This window comes from Rhamphochromis sp. 'chilingali' (genome assembly GCF_963969265.1).
Source record: "Rhamphochromis sp. 'chilingali' genome assembly, chromosome: 9".
NCBI classification, from domain to species: Eukaryota; Metazoa; Chordata; class Actinopteri; order Cichliformes; family Cichlidae; genus Rhamphochromis; species Rhamphochromis sp. 'chilingali'.
The window spans coordinates 21,852,941-21,871,325 of NC_137936.1; the positions used below are offsets into that span (position 1 = coordinate 21,852,941).

Below are 18,385 nucleotides of genomic sequence, written 5' to 3' on the forward strand. Positions count from 1 at the left end.
GTAGGCATTTTTTCCCAATTTTTTTAAATGCAAAAATACAAAACTTTTGCAATAATTAGAGGGTTAATTAATTATATTTATATAGCCATATACAGTGGGGCAAAAAAGTATTTAGTCAGCCACCGATTGTGCAAGTTCCCCCACCTAAAATGATGACAGAGGTCAGTAATTTGCACCAGAGGTACACTTCAACTGTGAGAGACAGAATGTGAAAAAAAAAATCCATGAATCCACATGGTAGGATTTGTAAAGAATTTATTCGTAAATCAGGGTGGAAAATAAGTATTTGGTCAATAACAAAAATACAACTCAATACTTTGTAACATAACCTTTGTTGGCAATAACAGAGGTCAAACGTTTACTATAGGTCTTTACCAGGTTTGCACACACAGTAGCTGGTATTTTGGCCCATTCCTCCATGCAGATCTTCTCGAGAGCAGTGATGTTTTGGGGCTGTCGCCGAGCAACACGGACTTTCAACTCCCGCCACAGATTTTCTATGGGGTTGAGGTCTGGAGACTGGCTAGGCCACTCCAGGACTTTCAAATGCTTCTTACGGAGCCACTCCTTTGTTGCCCGGGCGGTGTGTTTTGGATCATTGTCATGTTGGAAGACCCAGCCTCGTTTCATCTTCAAAGTTCTCACTGATGGAAGGAAGTTTTGGCTCAAAATCTCACGATACATGGCCCCATTCATTCTGTCCTTAACACGGATCAGTCGTCCTGTCCCCTTGGCAGAAAAACAGCCCCATAGCATGATGTTTCCACCCCCATGCTTCACAGTAGGTATGGTGTTCTTGGGATGCAACTCAGTATTCTTCTTCCTCCAAACACGACGAGTTGAGTTTATACCAAAAAGTTCTACTTTGGTTTCATCTGACCACATGACATTCTCCCAATCCTCTGCTGTATCATCCATGTGCTCTCTGGCAAACTTCAGACGGGCCTGGACATGCACTGGCTTCAGCAGCGGAACACGTCTGGCACTGCGGGATTTGATTCCCTGCCGTTGTAGTGTGTTACTGATGGTGACCTTTGTTACTTTGGTCCCAGCTCTCTGCAGGTCATTCACCAGGTCCCCCCGTGTGGTTCTGGGATCTTTGCTCACCGTTCTCATGATCATTTTGACCCCACGGGATGAGATCTTGCGTGGAGCCCCAGATCGTGGGAGATTATCAGTGGTCTTGTATGTCTTCCATTTTCTGATGATTGCTCCCACAGTTGATTTTTTCACACCAAGCTACTTGCCTATTGTAGATTCACTCTTCCCAGCCTGGTGCAGGTCTACAATACTTTTCCTGGTGTCCTTCGAAAGCTCTTTGGTCTTGGCCATGGCGGAGTTTGGAGTCTGACTGTTTGAGGCTGTGGACAGGTGTCTTTTATACAGATGATGAGCTCAAACAGGTGCCATTCATACAGGTAACGAGTGGGGGACAGAAAAGCTTCTTACAGAAGACGTTACAGGTCTGTGAGAGCCAGAGATTTTCCTTGTTTGAGGTGACCAAATACTTATTTTCCACCCTAATTTACGAATAAATTCTTTACAAATCCTACCATGTGAATTCATGGATTTTTTTTTCACATTCTGTCTCTCACAGTTGAAGTGTACCTCTGGTGCAAATTACTGACCTCTGTCATCATTTTAAGTGGGGGAACTTGCACAATCGGTGGCTGACTAAATACTTTTTTGCCCCACTGTATAAATCATTTTACAGCAACATGTTAACAGGAAATGCAAATGTATAATTAACCACCTCTGGAAAAAAAATCAGCTATTGTTTATTTATGGCATTAACACTTGTTTTTCCTATTTTAATGTATCAAGATGTGTTTTTTGGCTTTAGCTGGTAGGGGTGCGTGTGTGCGAGAGACATTGTGTAGCTCAAACCTGAAAATGTGGCTGAATCTCAAATCAGGCCACTCAAAAAAAGCCTTGTCCTTGTTCAAATATAAAAAAACGATACTCAAGAGAGGTGGCTACTGTTTTTCTGTTACCCTCCTGCTGTAGGTTTTGGTTCCCTATGAGAGAAACTGGTGGGTTTTTAAAAGGATGACCTAGATTCCTTTTACTTTGGCGTAGTGCAGATGATACTGTAGGGGGCAGTGTTGAAGCACAGTCTGTTATCATTACTGCACCGCCTGTGCTGCATGGGAGACCGCCTTGGAATACCAATGAATGTGGTCTTTTTTTTGTATCAGCTCAGTCTCTTTTTATCTCTCCTTGTTCACTCACTCGATCTTCATCCCAGTTCTTCCTACTCTTTTCTTAGCGCTTTCTTTGCTTTCAAATCCACCTGTTTTCGTCCTTCCTTGTGCTTATTCCTTCTCAGTCCGTCTCTTTTAACGTCTGCCTGTTTCCCTCGCTGCTTTTGTCGCTGTTTGAGTTGGGGGCTGTCAGCAGGTCTGAACTGTGCAGTCATTTGTCACACGACTGAGGGGAAGAAACATCTTTTATTGATGCTGCCCTCTTGTCGCTCTTTTTTGTGTCTCAGTGTCTCAGGCCATTTGGTTTTTGCCCTCTTCACAAGTGTCATCTTTGCTGTTACTGGGGACTCGTCTTTTTATGTTTCTTACAATCTGTTTTTGGCTGTATGTAGAAGAAGGTTCAGTTCTCCCCCCTCAGTGATGGCTGTATGACAGCTATCATTATTATTATGATGATGATAATGGACCCTATCAGAAACAAGATGTTACATCACTGTTACTATTATTATTCACAAATGGACCTTCAGACATGAATACAGCACAGCTATGAGACGAATGGATCTGAGCCATGTTGGATGAGTTGCTATTTATCATCACCTGAAATTCAGGTCAATAAAGATAAATCCTGCTGCTGTGGCTATTTACATGACAGACTTTGAAAAATCACCAGGATACCCCCCACGCATCACATCATAGAAATCTGCCTTGTCATTCCCCTTTTATTATACATACTGCGAGATTTCAAAACTATATGGAAAAAGGGGAAAATGCAACAGGGACCTGGTTTCATTTTTAGCTATTTATACTTGAGATTGAGCAACTGGAGGACCAGGTTCACTGTCGTATCTTTTTATTATTCATTTATTTTTTCCCCCAGTTCTATTTATCTAATTTATGGGTCTGCTCTGGACTTGCTAAATGTTCAAAGATGGTGTGATGAAGAGCTGAAAACAGCCACGTTTTCATCACAAAAAAAAGGAGGGAATGAGTAATGATGGAAAAAAATAAATAACTAGCTGTTGCACACAGTCAAGCGTAAGTTCTTATATCTGTTTATACATACGTACTTATGTACATTTATTATGAATTTTAGCCAAAATTAAAGATTAAGAGGTTTAAGATTAAGCGATCACAGTGTGGAACAGTCAAAAGGCCCCGAGCTGGTGACTGGTGAGGCAGATCGCTGTAATAAGGTCTCAACAGGTCCGTTAAACATACAGGAGTCTGGCCGTGTAGGGCTTTATATGTAATTAAAAAACATTTTTTAAGTGCATTTCTGCATTTCCTTTTTTCCTTTTGGATGCTAATGAAAAAAAGCAAGAACAGAGGTGATGTGTGGCCATCGGCTAATTTGTTAGCAACCTAGCTGCTGTGTTCTGGACTATTGAGAGGACTGAGCAATGAAAGTAAAAAGTCTGTTGCCATAAGCTAGTGTGAAAAAATGTAATTGTCTATTATGTGTGTATTAATTCGAAGTTATAGGAGTACATCCCCAATGCTCTAAATGACTGTTAAGTAAAAAATAAAGATGTTTATGTTAATAGTGTTATTACACGTGAAGAAAATGCACTAGTTACATCCTCAGAAATCTTTGTTGCTGACCAGCAGTGCACGCCTAAAGATATGAAGTTTGCTGTTATAGGTTCTTTGCTTAATGAATGACCATTTGTGATCCATTTCAGATGTAGACAAACTAAAAATTTGTCAGTCAGCTGCCTGAATAACTGTTGAGTCATTGCAAATCTACATCGTTCTATCGCCTGACATTGAAAGTGTTTGTGGTTAAAGTGCACCTACATTTAACAGTAGCAAATTTATTGGTAAAAGGAGTCTTTGGTTAATGATTTATCTGGATTGATGCTCTCTACAGGTGTGATGGGGAAAAAAGCAAGAAAATTACAAAAAAAACCTAAAAACCAACGTGATTTTCTATTTTGTCTCTTAGATAATACCACACACAAGACCTACATCATGATGGAGGCAAGACTGGGGGCTCTGTTTAAGTCAGAGAGCGAGTACACTATCCTTGACAAGTGAGTACAAAGGCTATATAAGTGAAGAAAAAGATAAAAAGTTCAAAGGATTAAATTTTTAAAAATGTGCACACTTCAGTCTGTTGGCACCAAAGTGCAGCGGTCTGTTGCTGAGCTACTGGGGAAGTAATTTCCCTTAGGTGAATATACTGTACAATACAGTCCTACTTTATTAACAAGAAGTCAGCTAGCAACCAGAGCTGTGAATAAAGGGTACACAAAATACGAGCCAGCAGCTGCTGTTTCTTTTTGTTAGTAGCATTTCTAGATTTGTGCCCTGATTGCTGGCGTCATGACTTACGTTAGTTGCCTTAATTTGCTTTCCAAAATTAAAGCTGTTTCAGCTGACAAATGCTTCTGAAAAGCAATAAAGAGAAACAAACCGCGTTGTGTTATGTAGTTACTGAAGCATTTCTAGATTTTTATTTTTTGTTTTTAGTCTCAATTTAATTGGAAAAAGTTGAAGTGAAAGTCTAGATAACAATACATGATTGTTTTGGAAATATAGTTGTTATTATATAATTATAGTTATTTATGTAATGTTAACATTTTGTACTTGAAACCCAGCTGCTGCCTTTTTCAACGAGTAAGAAACTTGTATTTAATGTTTCTTGTCAAAGGTTTTTTGTTGAGTTATGACTTATGATTTATAACAGCCAGATTAGGAGAGGTTGTATTTTACCAGCTAAGTGTTGTTCTTTGCAGCAGAAAGGGGAACAATTCCAATTTCTCAGCTCACTGGATGAGTCTGGAGCACAGGGAAAGCACATAGCAGAAAAAAATAAAGCGTAGTGAGATGACGAAAACAAGTGAGTGAATAAAGACTACAGAATTTACTGAAACCTGATGGAGCAAATTTCTAGGCATGATTTATCCCCTCTCATCCTGTATATCAGATAACTGAACCGGTGATGTAAACAAGACAAAAAAAATGTCCTTCCTCTTCTTCTTCCACAAGGACAAAACCCTTAAACACAGACGCCTTTATTTGAACTATGATTACAGAAACGGTGCATCAGGACTGTCTCAGCTGCCAATATGAACGCAGCCCTTAAATGGAGATCTCACAAAGATCCTGAGGCAATTTCTGTCCTTACCAAGTGAAATCACCTCCCTTTTTAAAAAGAAAAACATTTAACGTCTGTCCTTTACTGTGAGATAAGTTATAAAAATTGTATCGTAAAGATGATTTGTCTGAATTTTTTGGTGTGAGTCTGAGAGGTGAAATTCAAGGCTAAGAACGTCCTCAAATTACTCTCCGCTGCTTCTAAGGCTTAAACACCATTACATAAAGCTACTGCTCACAGTTCTAGCTCAAGGTGACTGAGATAAGTCCATCAACATGTTGTTCTGCTCCTTTCTTCTCATTTATTTTGTGCGAGCTCAACAGTTGGAGGGACACTGTTTAGAAAGATTTTGGTGCGGAAAAACAAACTGGTGTCTGGATTTAAAAAGTGGAATCAATATGAGGAAACGTCTTTTGTCCTGTGAAGCTGTGATGGTACAGCGTTTCTGCTGGTTTGTGTCTGCAGTAATTATGAATTAAAGTTATTGTAGGAAGGTTTCAAGTGTTTTATTTGCTTTTTAGATTTCCTGGTAAGACACTGAAAGGGAAAAAATACAAGCCTCTTTTCCAGTACTTTGCAAAGGTTAGTACAGTTTTTCTTCCTGGTTGTTTCACAGTTATGTCTAATGTTTTTCAGAAACTAAACAGTATGCCTGTCTTTAATTAACACAGCACAGTGACACCTCTATTTACATCTAAATGCATCCATGAGTTTGTATTGTTGCTGTACTACTCACCCTGTCCTCACCCTTCATCTAATATCTTGTCATTTTTTTAATTCAGTGTTCAGAGAAAGGAGCTTTCCAGGTTTTGACGGATAACTATGTCAAAGAGGAAGAGGGCACAGGAGTGGTCCACCAGGCACCTTATTTTGGAGCTGTAAGTAGGATCTTTTCTAAAATCATGCAACTGTGACAACATGCAATGCTCATTACATAAGGGGGAGCTGCAAAAAGTAAAATTAAATGTTAAAGAAGTGTTGCTCTTGGTTTGTAGTAATCATAAAAAGCAGAAAAATTAAAGGTTCAACTGATGAGTTCATAGATTCTTGGGATGCTATTTTAAACAATTATCTTATGAGCGTCAACATCTTATGTGGATTTATTGGGTGTTTTTATCTGATGTAGGATGCTGTGTTTCTTGCCTGATAATTTAAATTCTTTTAATTAAATGTATGCATTTAAGATGAGATGAAATGAGCACACACATTTTCAAATTCATTTCAAGTTGAGGTATATTGTTGTCGAGGAGTGTTTGTTTTGAGTGCTATGGTATCAGTGTATTGAGTCCAATGCAGTAGTGCTATCAGATGTATTGGGTCATTGCTAATAGGTTAGATGGCCTTGCCAAGGGTAGACAAGTGCCCCAGTGGCTATAGCCAGCTTGGAATACCAACCAACTGTCTTAGCTTTCTGTACAGCAATCTCTGAACTGTTAACAACACCCTTGTAGTTAGCATCTCATTTAAATCTGCATTTAATTTTTTAATTTACTTAGTTGTCACAATAATTTTGATTTTCAAAAAAAATGAAAAAGATCTTCTTCAGTTAATAATACCATATCAAAAACAAGCACATTAGCTCTGAAGTTGTACAGTAAAAGGGAAAGAACTGTCAATTTATGTTCTTCAAATTGTATTGTATGACTAGATGTGAAATGACCATGTGACACATCTATCTTGGGTTTTGACAGGCTGTTTGAATACAAATTACATCTGCAGCCGGACAGTGCTCAGATCTTTCATGCATAGCTGTCACATACCAGCAGTGCTTGTTTCAACACTGCAAAAAAGTATCCAGCTCAACAAGGAATTTAATATGGAGTCATAACATATCTTTACACTGTCGAAACTGGGTTCACTTTTGGTTGCACCTATATGCAGTAATGGAATTGTAAAGTGAGCTTAAGATGAAATGATCAACATTAAGATTGTGTACTCTAATTTATTTCATTTACATTTTCATTACATGTGACTTTGTTATAAGTGGATATTTGTGACACACAGAGAGAGATTAGATGGATGGATGGAAGCATAGATAGATGGATACTTTAGATGATCCCACAAGGGAAATTATTTTGTTACAGCAGCAGGATAAATAACAAAGAGTTAACTTAAAAGTGCCGCAGGCACTGCATAAGGGCCTTATACTAGGCAATGCAAAAGTTTATATATACAGTGAAAAAAAACAAAAGTAAAACTGTAGTTGACATTGTGCAAGAGGGTAGTGCAAATTGTATTTGTAAAATAATAAATAATATGTATACTATAAATCTAAGAAAAACAGCCGTGAAAAGGTTTAATACAGAAGACTGTATTGATAATAAAGATGCCAGACAAACCCATCTCTAAACTGTAATATCTCTCTGTAGGATGATTATAGGGTGTGCACTGAATACAACATCATCCAGAAGGACCAGGCTCCTATCTGCCCTGTGGACGCCTCGGGCTGCTTCACTTCAGAGGTCACTGACTTTGTGGGACAGTATGTCAAAGTGAGTGACACTTCATGCATTTACATGCAGATTAGGTTAGCAAACATTGCATGTATTCTACCCACAATAGGAGCCGCTGATATGATACACATGATAAATATTTAAACATTATTGATAGCTGGATTAATTCAGTGTTTCATTTTCTGCCTTATCAGTTCACACTCCTCAACTGTTCTCGATTTCCTCCATTTGTATCTTGGAAATGCGTCTTTTCTTAATAGACTTTCTCTTTCTAAAAGATTTCATGATATGTGCCAAATTTCTGTTGTTAGTCCTCTTTAGAAATATGCTTTAGATATATTCTCTTTAGCTATACTTGCAATAAAATGTTTTACCTTTAACTAATTCTTAACTCAAACTGTCTAAATGTGAAGTTGAGGGAATCTGTGTCAGAGCAGTCTTCTGGAAAAACTTGCTGCCAAAGCACATTGTCATTTACCAGCGCACTGGATAGCCTCTTCAAGTCTGTCACACCCAACTAGAGTCCTAAGAGAATAATGAGTTAAAAAGAGCATTCATATATGATCTCATCACTATTTCACATCCTGGTGCAAAGGCCAGGGAGTGACCTGCCTGGCCACTAACAATACAGCGTTAGCTAATAAAGAGTGTGCAGCCACAGTTCTCCGAAAGTCAGTCATAATCCACTTTTGAAATGTGTTAAAGTGTAGCGTGAGTTTCAAGGGTGTCTGAGACATTCTTTATTACTGCATAAAAACTCAGAGACAGTCTAGGGGACTGTCAGTCGCAATATTTGCTACACAAGAAGCCAAAAGAGCAGCCACTCTTCTGTAAATTGAAAAACAAAGCCGGTATCTTACACAACATGAGAGCTGCATCTTACAGCCAGAAAAGTCTGCAAGTTAGCAGTGCCAGCAGAGCGAGAGTTCAAAGTCCGTCACCTTCCCGGTGCCGTGGAGCTTCTTATGACAGCCGGGGACGCTCGGGTTATCATGGAACTGCCATCGAGGTGGGCACAGAGATACATCAGCACCATGCCAATGAGAAAGAGGAAATGCAGGAACTCAATGTCAAGTTCGCAGGATACATTCAGAAAGTTCAGGCACTCGAACAGAGAAATGCTTCTCTTCAAGCTGAGCTAACTGCCCTGCAGAGCCGCTATAAGGGAGGCCCCACGGGCATCGGAGAAGAATACGAGCTCAAATTTAAAGAGGTGCGAGAGCTAATTGAGGTCCTGACTAATGAGAAGGGAGCAGCTGATATTGAACGTGGCTACATCGAAGAAGAAGTAGAAGTTTGGAGACTTAAGCTGGAGGAGGAGCTGGCACTTAAAGAAGAAGCAGAAATGATTCTGAAGGAGTTTCGTCAAGATGTTGACAATGCCACGCTGCAGAAGGCTGAGCTGGAGAAGCGCATAGAACAACTGGTGGCCGAAATAGAGTTTCTCAAGAAGCTGCATGATGAAGAAGTGGCTGACCTCATGAAGCAGATTGAGGACTCAAAAATTAGTGCTGAGATGGATGGCGATCGCCCTGATCTGGCTGCTTATTTGCGTAACATGCGTGCAGAGATAGAAGCTGTTGCTGCTCGCAATGTCCAAGAAGCAGAGAAGTGGTACAAGACCAAGTTTGACAATCTCAAGGACCATGCTGGCAAACATGAAGAACACATGAAAACCATGAAAGAGGAGATCACCACCTTCCACAACCAGGTGACAGATCTTCAGAATCAGATTGATGGTCTGAGGGCTCGCAATGCCGCCCTGGAGCAGCAGCTGGAGGACATGGAGATCTCCCACATGGATAAGGTGGGGAACCTAGACAGCGTCATCGCTCAGTTGGAGTCTCAGCTCTGTGATACCAAACTGGAGATGACCAAGTATCTCCAAGACTACCAGGAACTGCTGCACATTAAGCTCAAGCTGGATGCAGAGATTGCAACCTACAGGAAGCTGCTGGAAGGAGAAGAGGAGAGGTTGGGAATTCCCAAAGATGTCTAATTACATGGGAGAGGATCAGCGGCGAGTTTAAAGAATGGTCACAAAGAGGATCCGCAGAGTATCATGGAGTTTCAAGATCAGTTCACTCTATTTCTTACCCTTATTCTTTCTGCGGGCTTTTTAAAAATGTGTTTTTCTGAGCACAGATGCCAACACCTCTCCTGACACTTTGCCTAGACATGACTCCACTAATCAGGTGTTATAAATTTTGGGTACATATTTTTTGACATGAACTCTGCCTGCATCATATAAGGAAGAGTTTTGATCTATTCTTGTAATCTTATATGTATGCTTGTGTAGTTTTGGATTTCCCCTAACAGTTTATTGAGATATAAGACCCAGCCCTTTCCTACTCCTTATTTGTCTGTGATCATATTCTCCTTATGTATTCTCAAAATGATCTTCATTCCTATTCATTGCCTTCCTATAACTCTTGAATGTTTGGGGTTTTTTTTTTTTTGGAGTCCTCATTTCTCCTCGTTGCTTTCCTTTGCTCATGCTTATGCAGTACCCCTGCTAAATTTATCTTCTGTCTTTTCCCAGAAAAGACTGTTGTACCTTCTCTGTTATCACTTCCCTTTGCTACAGTTTGTCACTTTTTGCCATCATTGTCTCGCTTTATGAAGGTTTTGGACCCGTCTGTCTTCTAAATGAAACACTCAACTCAAGCAAAGCAATATATAATCGTAGTATTGTGACTGATCTTTACAGCAACTCCAGTTAATTCTGAATGTTTTGACAAAACTGTTGACCATTCACACTAATGTTGACCAATTTAATAAAGATTTAAGTGTGTGCATACAAAATATTAGTAATGAATGTTCTTTAACATGTTGTCATTTCCTAATTTGTCTTTTCCTACAAATAATAAATTGAGTAGACAAACAAATGCCCATTTAATACATAGCAAACCTAATCCCTCACGCAATTTTTCCCTGATAAAATAGCATTCATAAAAAAAGGATAAATTGTTTTTCATAGCAATTCAAAAATATAAACACTACAAAGAGTGTTTCTGATTATTTGCCACATTCAAGTTCTTATCAAAGTCCTAATAGGAAGACTGAGTCTTTTTTTTAATGCATAATTTGCTTTTCTTCTTTTAGTGGATAGGTTTCACATGATTTTTGTTATTCAGAGCATAAAATTTGGTCTGTTTGTTTGGAGGTGTCAGGGCAGGGTCGGGTTAGGACCGTTATCTTGCACTTAAGAAAACCCAGATTTTTACTATGATTTACTACAAATTCAAACGATGCAGAAATAGATTTGGCTCATGTGGTGTTTCTTTAGAAATAATGTTCTCACAGTCCTCCTTCATCATTTATAGCAATCTCTCTATAAAGGTGATAAAATGCAGCATCTGACCAAGTCAAGCCCACTGAATTTGGATTTTTTTTGCTATTTTCTATTCTTCATTATCCTGTAAATAAACTGTAAATACTGTGGGTGTCACAACGGGACTAACTTTTATGCAAATCTAAACTTTCACCCTATATTATTTTTCATCTGTGCAAACTGGGTTTGGTTGTGTAGCTGGGGTAAGTAAGATGCACAAACAGAAAATAAATGAGCGTTTTGGAACCTTAAATCAGATGCAGATTAATTACAAAGAAATCACATGCATGTGAGTAATTTTATAACATACTGCTTAAGTCTTATTTATGTTGAATTGGCCAGGTGGTGAAATTATTTCATTCTCTCAGTGCCAATTTTCCTGTGCACATCACAGGTGTATCTTCATGCTTTAATGAGCATGGGTCAGGACACAACAAAATTTATCCCTGGGTGAAAGAGGGGTGGGAGGCTGGCATGGGAACTCTCTGCAAAGAGGTCACGGCCACCTGCCAAGCACTTGCTGAAAAGTCGTATCTATGAGCATCCTGTGAATTGCACTTGGCTAGAGGGACATAAAATATGGGATGATAAGACCCCATATTAGACTGTTTGCCATAAACACTGAGCTCCATTTTTCATAGTTGTATGGGTAGACTGGCCTTGGTTGCAAAATTACCTTGGATTTTCTGCAAGAAAAGTCATACTCATATTGAAGTTTCCAGAGAATTCCCCTGATCAAGGTCTATTCACCAAGTATTAAAGGTATGGTAGCCCTGAAGTGTACTGAAAATCTTCTAAGAAATAAAATGTAAAAACTGAAAGTTGCTCAGTAAACATCCCATAATAACATGCTATTAGGATATGTGAAATATGTTAGGTAGAGACAGTTATTATTGATATAATACTATGGAGCATAATATAATGTAGCGCTGCAGATATCAGTTATTTCAGTAATAGAGTATTCAATCGATTAATTCTTCAATTTTTCGAGTAATTGGAGAAAAACGTATTTTTGGCTTATTAATGAGAAATAACAGTTGTTCAAAATGAACTATTCACAGGTTTCCATTTTAAAAATACACCAGTGCCTGCCTGAATAAAGGCTCCGCCTCTTTGCTCGTCATCCTTTTTGTGTAGACGGACTCTGGCTCCACATTAAACTGCTCACATGGTGACAACTGAGTGCTATGGAGGTGTGGATTAAACAGATCTTTCGAAGCAAAGAAATTTGCACCGATGACTTTCTATAATGAAATTATTCAAGTTACTCGATGAATTACTGCAGCCTTAATTGATAGAACTAAACTTTAAATTATTTCACTATTGTCCACTGTATGGTGACCTTGACAGTATAAAAAATGGACGCAACTGTCACCTGTCGGTTTGTGAAGTCCAGCTTCGAAGCTGCAGTCATCTTCTTGGTAGCAAACAGTAGATGTGAAGAGGAGGGGAAGAGACTGTGAAACTGCATGCTCAGTAGATCTCCATTAGCCAGTGAGTGGCTCTCATTAGCCAATGAATGCACAGCTTCATAACACAGATAATCCTCCAGTTTGCTGCCAGATATGACCAAGATTTACAAAATTGACTTAATTTTTTTATTCACTATAATCCAAAATGAGTGACTGAGCCCTTAAGGTCAAGAGGAAAGTGTTTACAGAGGCCAGGATAGACAGCTGTTTTCTCGTAGACTTGTATAGGACGAGAAGTTTTGCTGCAACCTCCATCTGGTGGTCATAGATTGATACAATGCACGTTTAAGGCTTTTCCACGGTGACATATATTGTCTTGCCCAGAAGCTATGTCTGTCTTTTATACTCTCTGTGGTCTGTAATAAGATAAGATAAGATAACCTTTATTAGTCCCACACGTGGGAAATTTGTTTTGTCACAGCAGGAAGTGGACAGTGCAAAAGTTATGACGCAAAAATTAGAATACAATAAGAATAAATACAGTACACAGCTGTACAGAATAGAATAAAATAATATACTATATACAGTAGAATAAAATAGAATAAAAATATACAATAAGATAAAAATAGAATACGAATGCTATATACAAGAATACGAATGCTATATACAAGGATAAGGATAAGGATAATAAGGACTCGATTTAATTCTGTCAATTTATACAGTGCATAAAATGACATTGTGCCACTTATTTTTTACTATTAAATGTTTAACAGTGCTGAGATATTGTATTTATGTAATATTTATTTATTTATTGTGGAAAAAAACAGTACTGCAGGTTTTTTTAAAAAGACGATATGACACAAATAGTGTACTTAAAAACACAAAACGTTCACTGCAGTTTTCATTCAACTAGATACAATTATTGCATGATCTGAAGTGTGATTACTGTTAGATGCTTATTCATTAATTGATTAATTAATTTTTGTGCATGGGTGCAAAGAGCAAACCTTACAGTGATTTTATAAAAGTTAACTTTGAAATGAGCTGAAGAGCACTGGCAGATCTCCATGGATTTTTTAACTTCTCACCTTGCAGCTGTGATGTACAGATGTACTACTCCAGACTCTTTCAGTATGCTGTGACATGACAGTTGGCTGTAGTTTAAAGTGTAAATGCGCACATCTGTCCATGCCTAGCCAGCTGAAATCTTTGACCCTATATGACATTGACATGTGGCTCTTCAGCCCTATTCTGTGCTATAAAGCATTCTCTAAACAATGTCTCATGTTTGGTGGTTCTGTTACAGGATGCTGACAAAAATATCATCAAGTGGCTGAAGGAGAACGGTCGCCTCGTCAATGCCAGCTCCTACAAACATAATTACCCCTTCTGCTGGAGGTGAGACATCAAATCAAATCAAAATTTATTTATGTAGCACATATTAAAACAACAGTGTTGACCATAGTGCTTCACAGTCAATAAAACATGAGACAGTTAAAACAAACAATAAAAGAGGACAACAAACAATAGGTAACAACGCAACAAGCTAAAACAGCCAACTAGACAGAATCAAAAGCCAAATTAAAAAAATAAGTTTTAAGACGTAATTTAAAAGACTGGATAGACTCGGCAGTGCGAATATGAACGGGGAGGTTATTCCAGAGTCTGGGTGCCACGGATGCAAAGGCCCGGTCGCCTCTCGACTTCATTCGAGTCCTAGGTTGTGCTAGGAGCCTGTGGTTTGATGATCTAAGTGCTCTGTTGGGATTGTATGAATGGAGTAAATCAGACATGTACAGAATTCAAACTGAAAAGCTAATGTTACCTCCAGCATCCTTTTCTGTGTCACTCAAATTAACAGCTTAAATTTTTGCCTTTCACCACGGGGATTTTAAAGCACCAGTTGAAGAAAAACTCAAACTTCTGGACACAGGAGATTTTTGTCACAGATGTTAAGCCTGACTCAATGAAATATTTTCTCTTTGAGTGCCACTGGCCTTATTTTGTTGTAGAATGTGTGAAGTTAAATGTTTAGTATGCAGGAAAGGGGTGTTCATACAGAGGCTTGAGTGTATTCACTGTAACATTGGCTTTGTTGTGCTCTGTGCAAGTCCAACATCACGTACAAACCATCAGGCACATGTAGAAACACACAGCTGTCTGTGGGTTTTTGTTTTTTTGAATTGACTAAGGCACGTTCACACTGCAGGCGAAAGCGCATCAAATCCGATTTTTTTTTTTTTTAACCCTATGCGACCCATATCCGATCATGGTGTGACAGTGTGAACGGCACAAATCCGATATTTTCAAATCTGATCTGGGTCACTTTCATATGTGGTACTGAATCCGATACATATCCGATGTTTTAGAAAGCGACTGCTGTTTGAACGGTCATGTCGCATTAAATTCGTCTTTTACGTCACTGACACGAGACAGACGCCAATTATCAGTGCCGGAGAAGCGCCCGATAAGACATCGCAAACGCTTCCTGGCCATCCAGTGTAGATGTCAGTGAAACTGTTGGGAAGACAACGTTGGAGAAACGTGAACATTTTATTTGTACTGTATAATCTGCAGATTCTGACAGAAATCTGCAACTTTGAAGCACAGCTCCTCTAAAACAGCAATAAGGATCATTATTAGGTTATCTACATTATTATGTAAATAACAAAATAACTTAAAGCAAAAATTGGGAAACGTAAAGTCCAAAGTCTTTATATTAAGGCCATCAGTCAAACAATATTGTTTGCTCTGGGTCTAAACAGAGCGCGTTGTGTGTGACATCTTCTTTTGCGCATGCGGGCCGCTTTGAGCGTTCACACTACAGAGAGTTTGCTGTCGCATTTTATTTGTAGTGTGAACGAGCAGACAAAAAAAAATCAGATTTGATCAAAAAATCGGAATTGAGCATTAAGACCTGCAGTGTGAACCTAGCCTTTGTGACTTTCTGACTTTGAGCAGCTGCCCTGCGACCTGAGCAAGATTAATTAACCTTTGCAAATATGAAGAGATATTTTCTCTAAGTCTTTAGAAGACACAAGTTTGTAGAGATCAAAGTAACTATTGGATGAACTATTCGCTGCCTAAAAGGTAAAACTTGTGCTTTGGTGGTTTTCTGAGCTAGAGGATGAGATCCATGTGGTATGTGCCATAACCTTTGAGCTATCAGGTCACCCAGAGAAATCCAATAATAAATACAGCAGATTATTGTAAAGAAAATGGATAACGAAATACCAAGTAAACCTGTATTTTACAGAAGATTTTTTAAATGTATATTTTTAAGTAATAATAATAATAATTTTAAAAAGATTGATAAATTGTTTTTACATTTTATGGCTTGACAGTAAATATAAATGAGATCAATATATTATCTGTATTGTACAGGATCCTTTTGTTTGATTTAAGACCCTGAAACAGCTTTATGTCTCAACTTCAAAATAAAAATACACTTTCGAGTATAAGTAAAGTTTTCGTTTTAACCTTTGTGCGGTGTTTTGGTCTTTCATTTTCAGTATTTACCAAAAGGAAAATTATGCGATTTATTTAATTTATACAGCACCAAAACACAACAACAGTCGCCTCAAGGCGCTTTACATTGTAAGGTAGACTCTACAATAATGCATACATACATATGTTATTTGTTACGTTGTTCTTTTTTTTGTCCAAACACTGTCACTGTCAAGTGCTCGCACAAGTACAAAAATGAACACCACACAAGGTTAAAGTTTATGTGGTATGCCTCTTTGATCCTTTTTTTTTCTTTCTTTTTTTAAAATCTGCTGTTGTTTTTTCAGATCTGACACACCACTCATCTACAAAGCCGTCCCCAGCTGGTTTGTCCGAGTGGAGCACATGGTGGAGAATCTACTGGACAACAATGGAAAATGCTATTGGTAACTTTTTTTCTGAAAAAATGATAACTGGCTTGGAGGCAGTGAAGTGGCAGCTGCGAGCATCTTGCCAAACAAGTGTTCTTAAAAACCATGCCAGACAGCAGATAGAGTCCCAAAACAATTACAGCCCTCCTCTGCACTACTAAATCAAGTTATTGGACTGTCTCTGCAGAGCAGCTATCACTGGGTATAGTAGTTTTGAATGGCAAAGAATTAGATTTTAAATAGAAGTTGTTTTGATTGTGGTATTTTTCTATATCTGACATGGCGTTAAACTCTTTCTCAAGGAATTTTTAACATGAGTCAACAGGGACTGGTGGTTTCTGTAAAACATTAGCATGATGCTAATTGCAGTGGCAGAACATGGAGAAAACGTAGGCATCAGCATGATGGCTTTGCTAAGTGGTATTACCCCTGGTGCTCCCAATGCTCTTTTCTGAGCCACAGTAGCTGCCTCCAGTAATGGGACTGTCAAACTGAGATGAATGACTAGCCGCTAGGAAGGTGAAGACGCCCAGACACACACATACAGAGAAGCTGAGACAAACGCACACACTACTTTAAAGGCTACGGTCCTTATCTAAGAGGTACTAGTGTTGCAGGTTTTTTAGGAACATCTAGCTAAAGGTTATGTAAAGTAGAATAATCCTTGCTTTGACTACTCTAATGATTTATAAGTTATGGCCAAGATTCTAATAGAAACACCTGTGATTATAGTGTAAAACTATTCACCACACTACAAACTGCAGCCTCCAACTTTATCATATGTCTTGATCAACACGTGTTTAAACCGTTTCAAATATGTACTGAGCATGTTTAAAATGAGAACCCCAACAAAACTAGCATTTATTATAGATGAGCACAACTGAGATAATCGTAAGTGCTGAAGCAAGTGATTTAAAACAAAAAAATTGTTTATTATTTGCATGTTGTTATGTTACTCAGTTATGTCCTCAGAAAATAGTGAAGAATTTGTAAGCCAAGCCTCCATTTTTTTTTTTTTTTCTGGTTTTTTTGTTGTTGTTTTTTTTGCAAACATTGTCCCAAAAAGCAACTTAAACAAGCTCCTTATCAAAATTTTCATTTTCTGTCAAATTGTTTTAGCTCTGGAGTAAAAAGTAAAAAGTTAAAAGGTGTTTGAACGACATGCAACATTGACACTAACTTTAACTTGGCTGTGTTAGTGTGGCTGCATTCTTATGCAGATTTCTTATTAGGTTGATATTTTAAATGTATTTTTATGTATAAATACATATTAAAAATATAAATAACCTTCTTATTTTTTTATTATTAGACTCCATTTTCAGACTTGAGTTCTTGTCCCATAAAGGCCGTCTGCCTGTCAGTCAGGGTTGCCAGCTCATCAGCTTCCTAATGAAAGTAAAGTCCTTGTAGAGTTCAATACATCTATATAAAGTTCATATTAGCTGATGAGAGGCTTAAAAAAACTTGAGAAAGCAAAGTTCTAAAGTGCTAGTTAATGTATTCTCCAAGTGATTTGTTCATTTTATCTCAAATGGTGCAGCTCAGACAAAGGCTAAGTGTCTTTTCAGAGAGCTCGGTTTGAATTCTCCAGATGCCCGTCTGTCAGAATAAATGAACGACTAAATTTTTGAATGCTCAAAGGGTGGCTGATTTCTTTTGAGGTTCAAGGTGCAGACAGCTCGGCCACTGACATGTGAATTTAGCACATTATTTCGTAATAGGTAATCAGCTTAGCCTGAAAAGACTTGGGTTAAATACATTAAGAATCAAGTATTATATTTCTAGTTCATTTTTTTTCTTTCTTTCTTGTCTGTGTTTTTTTTGTCTTTCATTTTTTCAGGTATTCTTTGAGTTCATTCATTCATGTGCTCACTGGCACACTTAATTCTTAGTATTTGTCTTTATTGAAAAAATTGATTGCAAAGAAGTCTAGTGTGCTACACTAAAAACCTTGCGATTGCTTTGCTTAATTGCTGGTTGCCACAGTTGCCCATAGTTTGCATG

The 18,385-nt window shown here is 38.2% G+C and overlaps 2 protein-coding genes across 2 annotated transcripts in view; both read left to right on the plus strand.

Moving 5' to 3' along the window:
- iars1 (isoleucyl-tRNA synthetase 1) overlaps positions 1 to 18,385 on the plus strand; it is a 64,292-nt gene that overhangs the window by 14,443 nt on the left and 31,464 nt on the right. Inside the window, exons 8-13 of the mRNA XM_080891730.1 lie at positions 4,150 to 4,237; positions 5,826 to 5,886; positions 6,087 to 6,182; positions 7,674 to 7,796; positions 13,810 to 13,901; positions 16,298 to 16,396. Of these exons, the coding sequence (XP_080747856.1) occupies positions 4,150 to 4,237; positions 5,826 to 5,886; positions 6,087 to 6,182; positions 7,674 to 7,796; positions 13,810 to 13,901; positions 16,298 to 16,396 (559 nt within the window). The remainder of the gene's footprint in view (positions 1 to 4,149; positions 4,238 to 5,825; positions 5,887 to 6,086; positions 6,183 to 7,673; positions 7,797 to 13,809; positions 13,902 to 16,297; positions 16,397 to 18,385) is intronic.
- LOC308402695 (vimentin) lies at positions 7,914 to 10,579 on the plus strand. Its single transcript, XM_080891731.1, has one exon. The coding sequence runs from the start codon at positions 8,623 to 8,625 to the stop codon at positions 9,754 to 9,756; it is 1,134 nt and encodes a 377-aa protein (XP_080747857.1). The 5' UTR covers positions 7,914 to 8,622; the 3' UTR covers positions 9,757 to 10,579.

Coding starts and splice junctions, on each gene's coding strand:
- LOC308402695 (XM_080891731.1), top strand. CDS start 8,623: ATGAGAGCTGCATCTTACAGCCAGAAAAGTCTGCAAGTTAGCAGTGCC.